General features: G+C 42.8%; 2 protein-coding genes across 3 annotated transcripts in view; both read right to left on the bottom strand.

Moving 5' to 3' along the window:
* The window catches only part of LOC308137579 (GDP-L-fucose synthase-like), a gene marked incomplete at its 3' end in the record, with an annotated part of 2250 nt that extends 328 nt beyond the window's left edge, over positions 1-1922 (bottom strand). Inside the window, exons 1-5 of the mRNA XM_080506331.1 lie at positions 1801-1922; positions 721-860; positions 520-634; positions 303-431; positions 125-224 (exon numbers count right to left, since the gene is read on the bottom strand). Coding sequence (XP_080362457.1) covers positions 125-224; positions 303-431; positions 520-634; positions 721-848 — 472 coding nt within the window. The 5' untranslated portion in view covers positions 849-860; positions 1801-1922. The remainder of the gene's footprint in view (positions 1-124; positions 225-302; positions 432-519; positions 635-720; positions 861-1800) is intronic.
* Positions 1923-4174: 2252 nt separating this feature from the next.
* LOC308137890 (leukocyte elastase inhibitor-like) lies at positions 4175-9159 on the bottom strand. 2 transcript variants are annotated; one of them, XM_080506785.1, is made up of 7 exons: positions 9063-9159; positions 7905-8094; positions 6598-6735; positions 6389-6506; positions 6153-6295; positions 5373-5540; positions 4175-4618 (listed from the first exon to the last, which is right to left on the bottom strand). In XM_080506785.1, exons 2-7 carry the CDS (start codon positions 8070-8072, stop codon positions 4211-4213), a joined length of 1143 nt encoding a protein of 380 aa, XP_080362911.1. In that variant the 5' UTR covers positions 8073-8094; positions 9063-9159; the 3' UTR covers positions 4175-4210. The 2 variants fall into 2 exon arrangements, with proteins under 2 accessions (XP_080362911.1, XP_080362912.1); XM_080506786.1 differs by lacking the exon at positions 9063-9159 and adding an exon at positions 8998-9004.
* Positions 9160-9772: the final 613 nt, after the last annotated feature.

Here is a 9772-nt window from a genome sequence, read left to right as displayed (position 1 = left end):
TGATCTTCTTTGATCTTCTTTGCCACCTCAACGGACAGCATGTGATCTGGCGTGTGTGTGAATTTGCATTTTTACCACTTGCTTACAATCTTTCAACACTACAAACGGATCAATCTCTTGTTACTTGTGGACAAGTGCACAGTAACACACCTGTTCTGGACGTCGATCATCCTCTTTGCGTAGGAATAGCCAAAGTTGGACTCGTGCGGGGGACCGTTATGGATCTGTGGGGGAAAGTTTGATGCTTAGCAACACCGTGACGTGGCCCCGCACTTCGGAGCAGACCAGGGAGGGCTGTTCACCATGGTCTCGTCGATGGGATAGGTGGTTTTATCCGGAAAGATGCAGGTGGATAAGCAGGAGACCACCTTGACCGTCCCCACTTCGTGCGCCGCCTGCAGCACATTGTCGTTGATGTAGATGTTGTTCCTCTGGGGGGGGGGGGGGGGGACATCAAAGAGTATTATCGTGACGAGTCCGATCGACATAAACACAAAGAAAAGAGCAACTTCTTCTCACCCAAAATTCCAGGTTGGACTTCATGTTCTTGAAAAGCCCCCCGACCATAGCTGCCAGGTGGATGACGTGGGTGGGTCGATGTTTCTGAAACACCGCCCGTGTCTCCTCCACGCTCCTGCGGAGACAGAGGAGGCGAGATGTTCAAAACAAGGCGTATCGCTGGGTCGTTCGGAACTGAAACCACGCGCACGTGAGCCTCACGTGAGGTTGGCGTCCTTGGAGGAGAGAAAGATCCACTCTTCTCCCTCGCTGCCTCCGTCCTCTTCTCTGACCACGTGCTGGATGGCTTTCCCCACCAGGCCGGACCCCCCGGTCACCAACACCTTCATCCTGTGATCGTCCTGACCGTTCAAGAGTCAAAAACAAAAAAAAAAGCAAGGCGGACGGTGAGGAGTTCAAGCAGCATATTAGGTCAGCGTCTCTCAACTGGACCCCGATCAAGAAAAATATTCTACTTTTATTTAAATTAAAAAGTTAGAGCTTGAACCCGAGATAATCGAATAGAATGTCACAAACAAGCGTAACGGAAAAACCATGTGTTATGCTCAATTAGCGACACTTCAATTAAACGCTACTTCAGCCTCTTTTTTTGTTTTTTTAAATCACTGAAATGTAGTTTTAAATGACACATACAAACACATCACATCACAAAATACTGGATGAAAACATGGATAATGAATACAATGGAAATCAAAGTTCATGTTCTGGTTGTTATTGTTTTTTTTCCATGATGCAGGATGGAGGTAGATCTATAGTAGTTTTAAATCAGAGTTTAAGTGGATATATAGTAGTTTTAAAGCAGGATGGAGGCAGATCTATAGTAGTTTTAAATCAGAGTTTAAGTGGATCTATAGTAGTTTTAAATCAGAGTTTAAGTGGATCTATAATAGTTTAAATTCGGGATGCAAGTGGATCTATAGTAGTTTTATAGCAGGTTGTAAGTGGATCTATAATAGTTTTAATTCAGGATGCAGGTGGATATATAATAGTTTTAAAAGCAGGGTGGAGGTGGAACTATAGTAGTTTTAACTCAGGATGGAGGTAGATCTATAGTAGTTTCAAATCAGAGTTTAAGTGGATCTATGATGGTTATAATTCAGGATTCTGTTGGATCTATAATAGTTTTAATTCAGGATGGAGGCAGTTCTATAGTAATTTTAATTCAGGATGCAGGTTTTAATTCAGGATGCAGGTGGATCTATAGTAGTTTTGAAGCAGGGTGTAAGTGGATCTATAGTAGATGTTGTCATGTAGGATGCATTACTGTCTGACATGTCGTACCTCCTTTCAAAGCTCATCTCAAAGAAGTTACGACTCCTCATGTTGTCACGAGCACCGAGTAGCTTTTCACACAAACTCTAGATCAACTCTTGGAAACCATCGCGAGCCAAAGTTTACCGCGGGTCGCAGCTAGCGGCTGTCACACTCACTTCCTGACGTTTTTAACCGACGTGACGAGGCAAAGCCACCGGAACTGAGCGCTTCGCGGGTAAAAACTCTCCTCCGCACACCGGCGGAGCTGAAATGCGGATAAAGCGAAGCTGTTCAAGCAGATAAAGAAGTGTTTTGTTACCTGTTAGCAGCCTGCACGAGAGCAGCCGGCAAACGTCACGCTGAGCTCGATACTCGATTTCCGGTTGGCGCATTCAAAATAAAAGCTCGTCCCGAAGAAGATACGACTTGTTGGTCTCAGACATGTAAGTTGAACAGGATGTGTCAATAAAAACTAGTATTAATAAAGAGAAGTCAGTTGAATATAGGTGTTTACAGAAGAAAATAAATATATTTTTCTAAACACTGCTCTAAGACTTACGACTTTTAATTTTACAAACACGTGTTGTATGTTCCGGTATGGTAAACTCTATTTTGGAAATGTCTTAACAATTTTTTATTCAATCTGTCATAAAATGACTTGCATTTACTTTGGGTAGCTTAAAAAAAACCCACATCTTTATTTATTTTGAGTCAACATATACTACATATATTAGTTTTCAAGATCAAAACTACTGCACGGATTTTGTTGCCATTTTTTTTTTACCAGATATACAATATTAGGCCACGGAAGATTCCTTTAAATTCTGCACGTGGTCCTAAAACTTTTTGTTTTTCTCAGTCCAGGTCTACAAGGTCCTCTGGGACTTCCAGAGCTCGAACCCTAAGAACAACAATTAAAGTTGCCGTAATGTCTGTCGGACCCGACACATCAAAGTCCCGTCGGTCACAATCACAATTTTCGCCGTGTCATCGTCAAATTTATTTGAGAAATTTGACAGAAGATGGTAACCAATACTACACTCTACTACTAAACTCTAAATCGTTCAATAAAACTGGAGTATAGTTCACTTACCACTTGTGGTTTCCAATATCACACCAACGCCCAATATGAACACTTCAATATTTGTTTAAGAACAAACGGAACATCGAGCGAGAGGAACAGGTCTGTCAGTTGTCGGTTGACAAACTGGTTGAGGCTGTTGGATTTGTTTTGTCGGGGGAATCTTTTTTTTTTTCTTTCATTCTTAAATTTTGCGTTGCAACATACAGGACAAAAGACAGAAACAAACAACAACAACGCGATATTTACAAATCTTTACAGTAGTAGTGTGCAGTACAGAGATTTTTAAGATTCATGTGCAGTTTAAAGAGGTAAAAAGAAGAAATAAATTGAATCATTCCAGTGTTTTTTGGGGGGCATTTCATTGTATTTTGCATTTTGGAAGAATCATTCAAACTTGAATAATTATAGTATTCTGTGAGCACTGAGGTAACCAGTAGCCAGTGTTGTCTTGATTGGATTTTTTTTTTTGCAGAAAGGGTTTTTGCTGCCCCCTAGCGGATGGCCGTGGTGTCATTTCTTTTTAACCACACTGGGTTCACCCAGTTTACCAGATATTATAAACAACCTACATACTTTTCTGCAAAAGCCTCCCAGCTGAAGAATGTCCTCAGGTTTGTTTAGCAGTGCAGCTGCAATGCCGAGTCATGATTTGTACGATTTATCATTATAAAAAGAACAATAAGGGGATTAATCTTGTTTTGTTTTTTTAATAAAGATGATAAAATGTTATTTAATTTTTAATTAGAACACAATTGAAGATGTCAGTAAAATAATATGTAATGATTCAGGTTTGTCAGTTGAAGACAACCTTATTAAGAGTTTATTGGACATTTTTATTTTGCAATTTTATAGCGTGAAAATTAATAATTACATTAGCTTTGTTTCAACTCCTTTGTTGCGAGTCAAACAGTTAAAAAAAAAATGCAGAATCGACTTTGTTAATCCGAAACACATCACTTGCATGAAAACACATATTTAAAGGGCCACGTGTAAAATAGAAGTCATGCTTCTGTTGAACACTGGGTGGCAGTGTTGAGTCACTTCGGCCCTTTCAAGTAAAGCGTTATCTCTTCTTTTCTGTGATTGGTTGCAGTTATTTAAGGACCTTTTGCTATCGTTAACTACTCGTTTTTCCTGCTTCTCTGAGTGACTCAATACACCATCTTGTGGCACAAACGTGTACTGCAAGACTAACCTGTATCTGAAATGACAAAAAAAAAACAACCAACTGATTATTGAGCAAAGTTTCACACACAAAAAAAGCTTCATTCATATCATTTAACTTTTTATTTTTTTTATAACAACAATTTTCCGTATTTCAACGCGACATCGTCTCCCTCCACGCTCCCCGTCTTACTGAGGGGACGAGAACTTGCCGAGGAAGAGGATGGTCTTGGTCTTGTTGTGCCTGATGAAGAAGAGGAAGGGGTGATCTGCCATGAAGTGCTCCTCCCGGAGCATGCAGAAGGACGCGATGCCGGCGGTGGCGGCCGCCGCCTCCGTGCCCTCCTCGTTCACCTCCACGAAGGCCTTGTGGGCCACGGTGGACAGGAACAGCCCCCCCTCGCCGTTCATGCCCGACAGGTCGGCCTTGGCCGCGCAGAACACGTCCGTCATGCCCAGCTTGGCCAGGGGCTCGTTCAGCTCGTAGTCCTCCTCCAGCTTGAACCGCGGCAGGTGGACGATGACGTCGCTGTGGACGTCCATGTTGTCCCTCTTGGTCCACTCGTCCAGCTTCTCCTGCGTGAGCTCACTCTCCAGCTGGGGGGGGGGGGGGGGGGGGGGCAAACAAACAAACAAACTGTCACAATCTGCCAAAGTGACATGGAAGAAGGTGGAGGCTTTATCCCAGCATGGCTTTATTATTTTAAGAGGACATCATGATAAAAAAATATTTAAGTAGAGACTCACACTAGTGGATATTTTATTAAAAGACAAAGTTAAAAGTGAATTGATCGTCAGTGTAAAATAAATTAATTAAAACTATAAAATGAGCAAAAAAGTAATTATATTCATATTAGACTGTGTGTGTATATATATAAATAAAAGAAATAAATTAAAACTATTAAATAAGCAAAAGTTATATATAAAATGTATTTAAAAATAAATGCAAAACTTAGAGTAACGAATGTTTTTGTAGTTTTATTGCTTCCTTTAACCATATATATATATATATATATATATATAACTATTGAATAAGCAAAAAATCAAATTATATATATATAGTTGCTTTTTTGTATATGTAAACTTTTTCCAAAATGATATATATATATGATTATATATATATACACATCTTAAATTAATGAATGCTTTTGTAGTTTTAGTTTGCTTCCTTTAACTATATATATATATATATATATATATATATATATATATATATATATATATATTCCCAAAGTGGTAAGCGGTTATAATTTTTTAAAGGAAAAAAAAGAAAAGAAAAAGAAACTATTAGGTGAATCATGGATTCATCCTTTGTGTTTGTAGGTGAATTCATCCATTTTTCTGTTTTTACCTTCAGCAGAGGGTCCGATCCGTCGGCGGCCTCCTCGGGGAGCAGGATGATCATGCTGAGCTCCTCCTCCTGGTAGGGAAGCTCCAGGATCTGCACGCCGTGCTCCGGGATGTAGTTGTAGGGCAGCTTGTTCATCTGGTACATCATCTGCACCGGCACGGCTGCGTCCTGACACCCAGGAAGACAGCCAGGAAGACACCCAGGGAGACACCCAGGGAGACAGCCAGGAAGACACCCAGGGAGACACCCAGGAAGACAGCCAGGAAGACACCCAGGGAGACAGCCAGGAAGACAGCACAGGTTACGGCTCCTCTCCAACACCTCCTTCTCGGTCCTTCGTCAGACCTTTCCTCCGTCGTGCCCGAGTGATCACCCCCCAATATGATTAACGGCGGCGCTTCACTGTCCGGTGTTTCGGTTTCACTGGTGCCCCTGTTAAGTGGTGACTTCCGCCACCAGCCATCAGCAGCAGACGATGATAAATCAAGACAAACAAACGCTCCGACACTTTAGAGGAAATGCGGTTAAATGGATTTTGCCGGGGTTTTCAACATCTGCTGTTGAAAAAGGGGACGCTGGAGGAAGCCGGTCACCAGTTAACAGGGACACCAGTTAATCCAAAACCCCGCAGCTCGGCGACATCCTACTTCTCTGTCTCGGTGCTTTTCTTTTCTTTTTTTTTTTGTGGTGGTCGGGTTTTAGAAAACGCCGTGTTGAATGACCCGCCCTCCGGCCGAGCCGTGTCGCGTCGCGCCAACGTTACTGAGAATCAATTCACACCTGCTTGACTTTAAAGGGCATCTCCTTGGTTCGACCTGCAGGGAAGAGGTGCAACCAGGTTCCTTTGAAGTAGATGGCGTTGACCAGGGCCAGTCTGGTCATGGAGCTGACGGTCCCCGACTTCAGAAGGTCTTTGATCTTATCTGAAATGTTAGAACGCAGAGTGAGGCGACTGGTTGGCTGCACACGTGACATTAAAAAAAAAAAAAAGAAGAAGAAGAAGCAGGTGGTCTAACTTTCCGTCTGCTGCTGGACCCAGTCGTTGATCTCCAGCCTGCTCTGCTCCGCCGCCCCGATGAAGTCCACGGCCTTCAGGTCCGCCTGGTAGTACTTCTGCGTGGCGCCCAGGAACTCCTGCAGGAAACAACAACAGTTCACGGATGCACTTTTTTTTCTTCTTCTCGAGGATATTTGACGAGCGTGGCGGCGGCGGCGGCGGCGTCACCGTGAGGAAGCGGGAGGTGGTTTCCCCGTACAGACGGTTGGCGAGCTTCAGGATGTACGACGCCGACGGCGAGTTGATGGCGGCATTCAGCGCCTGGAAGTCTTCGTGAACGGCGTCTCCGCTACTGAATGACAGGGCCTGCGGGGAGTTGCGACACACCAGTAAGGCCACAAACATTTACGGACGGTGAAGTTTCCATGGCGACGGGACATCCCTCAGCATGGTAGCAATACTTCAACCAGTGAAGCCACATTCCAAATAAAACAACCGTACGTCAGTGTTAAAGTACATGTTATTATAGCTATTCTGTTATTTCACTGGAATGACAATAAAGTTGTAGCAAATCTATTATGCATATCAGAAAAAAAAATACATGGTATACTACATCCATATGCATAGTATGTGCATATTAGGTTTTAGTTTTTTGTGACGTATCTTATAAATTAAAGATAATGCCAAAAACAATACCTATTCTTTTGTAAAGCAGATGTAAATGGAGGGAGTCGCCGTATAAAATCTGGCCGTCGGACTGGCTTTGAAAAATAAATAAATAAATAAATGGACTTCACTTATTGTCTATATATATATATAATATAGAACAGTCACTGACATTGTTTAACCAGCATTGGGAGAAACTTGAGTTTGAGAAAACAATCTAAATCATTTAAACATTTAGAATCTGTTAATATTCTATTCATATAGTCACATTATCCAGTTTCGCAAAGTTCATTGATTTTCCTCCATCGTCGGAGCTGCATTCAGAATCTGCTGCGTCTGTGTGAGCTGGACTGGCTCCGCCCACACACGCCCAAATATGGGAAGATGGAGGAAGTACTTCCTCTCGTGGCGCCATGAGCCAGAGCAGAGCTGCCTGATTGTGGGAGGAGTCAAAAGGGGGAGGAGCCTACCTTGATTGTGATTAGCTAACCTGCAGTTAATCGTGAAGATATTTCATCTTCGTATGTCTGCAGTGGCAGCAGTTTGTTAGAAAATATAAGGAAGCCTTTAAAGTTTCCTTCATTAGTTGAGACAGGAAGCAGTTTGTTCCTCACAATGAGGCTCAATTCACCAAATCCACTTCCTCGTCGCGACTGGATCCTCATAAAACGCAACTTTACTGCTTTACGACGTTCCTTCTTCAGCACACAATGTGCGCCTTGTTCCACGTGCGTTTTATCGAGATCATAGTGCAGTTCTGCGCACACACACACACACACACACACACACACACACACACACACACACACACACACACACACACACACACACACACACACACACACACACACACACACACACACACACACCTGCGCCATCTGAGCGGCGGTGTCGCCCTTGGCTCCCAGGAAGACCATGGCCAGCGCCGAGCTGATGCTCAGCGGGGAGACGAAGATGTTGCCGCCGGGCTTGGCCTGGCTCAGAGTGCGGAGCAGCTCCAGGGAGAAGCTCGTGTTGGAGGCGCTGACGGAGGCCATGGCTGGATGACGAGGCGGCGCCCTGCAACCAGCGCCGAGAAACACACATCCTTCGGTCACAGCCGGGAACTGCTGCAACGCTTTCCTTTAATTTATTGTTGTTTTATTCTGTTAGGAGCATTAAAGGATGTTGGGAGGAGCAACTTCACTAGTTGTGGAATATTAGTAATCGAGAACAAATGTTGATGCTCGTTACTATTTTAAAAAGTAGAAACTCAAAGTTACTGAAAATTTGTAACTGAATACAGCCACAGTTACTAGTTACTGCTTTAAATATTAGTGAAATGACATTACTAGTTAAATTTTCAGAATTTAATAGTTATAGTTACGAGTTACTATTTAAAATAGTAGTGAAGTACGTTTTCTAGTTGGTGAAGCTTAGTAATTAAATCCAGTGAGAAAAATGACTTCATTAGTCACTCCTTGATTACATTTATCACTTCAAATCGTGATTTAATTATATTATTAGTTACAAAATTAGTACTTGGTTACGCATAGTCACTGTTGCCATCTTAAATAGTGGAATTAATATAGTAGTTAGTAAAAAAATTCGAACTGGGATACTCATATCTTTAATGACTGAAAGAAGTATAAAGTGTAGTTTATTAATACAAAACTGAATTTTAACTTTAGTTACAGACGTTTATTCAATTTTTTTTTATCTTAGATGAGTCAGAAAATGAAATAGTTTGAAGTTGAGCCAAAATAAACAGGATGCTTTAAAGAAGTAGCAGCATGTAAACAAAAATCAATCCATGAGGAAATTAAATTTCTTTTTTTTAAAGCATATTAGATACGTTTATACATTTTATGAGAAATCTGAATATCATGTGACTTCATCACTGCAGGATCCCGAAACAATAACGCTGACAGTGCATTTTCTTTTTTTCCCCCCACGTTTGCGTCACAGCTGGATAAAAGTTACGCGTAAATCCCGGGCGGATGGATCTCCGCTCCCTGGAGTTCCTCCACGATGCGGGGCCGCCTTACCTGCTCTCAGATCAGCCCCGCGCGACGAAGAGAAGCCAAAAGCCCTGTGCAAGTGCCGGAAGCTGGCGGGTCCCTCCTCCCCGGTGCGCCTCGTCTATTTATCCAGGGCGCAGCGCCGCTCGCGCTCTCCGGGAGGAGGAGGGACGCGTGACTGCGCGATGAGTCACCGACGCGGACAAAAACCACGCCGCTTCACAAGCAGGTAAACAAAAACAAAACAAAAACAAAAAAAAACCCCAGCGCCGCGGGGATATTCACGCAAACAGCACAGATGTCGAACTGTGCGGGATGCGCAGGGTAATTATCGAGAAAAGTGTCGATATTTCGCGTTTGTTGGGAGTCTAAAAAGACGCGCGTTTCTCCGCGCCGCCTGCAGGGGGCGCAGCTGTCAGGAGTGGCCCGGAGTCCAAAGGTCACCGTCAAGCCCCGCCCACACCTGAACTCCACACCACCGCCAGACTCTCACAATCAAATAGTTACTTCACCAAGTAAAGAAACTGCTTAGGTTACTCTTCTATTATGTGTGTATGTATATATATCAGTGTTTTATCTTGTCATGATAGTGAAAGTGGACCTTCACATGTATTATCTTATATTTTTTTATCAAATAGAGAAGTCCAATAAATGAACACAAATATCACATTTGCGTTGGAATTTTTTTTCCGCAGCTTCCGGGACATTTTACATTTGACTTGTCATTTTACGCCCGG

The sequence above is a fragment of the Blennius ocellaris genome (assembly GCF_963422515.1).
Source record: "Blennius ocellaris genome assembly, chromosome: 12".
Taxonomy (NCBI): domain Eukaryota; kingdom Metazoa; phylum Chordata; class Actinopteri; order Blenniiformes; family Blenniidae; genus Blennius; species Blennius ocellaris.
The sequence above is the reverse complement of the archived record's forward strand: the minus strand, read 5'-3'. Positions and strand labels throughout refer to the sequence as shown.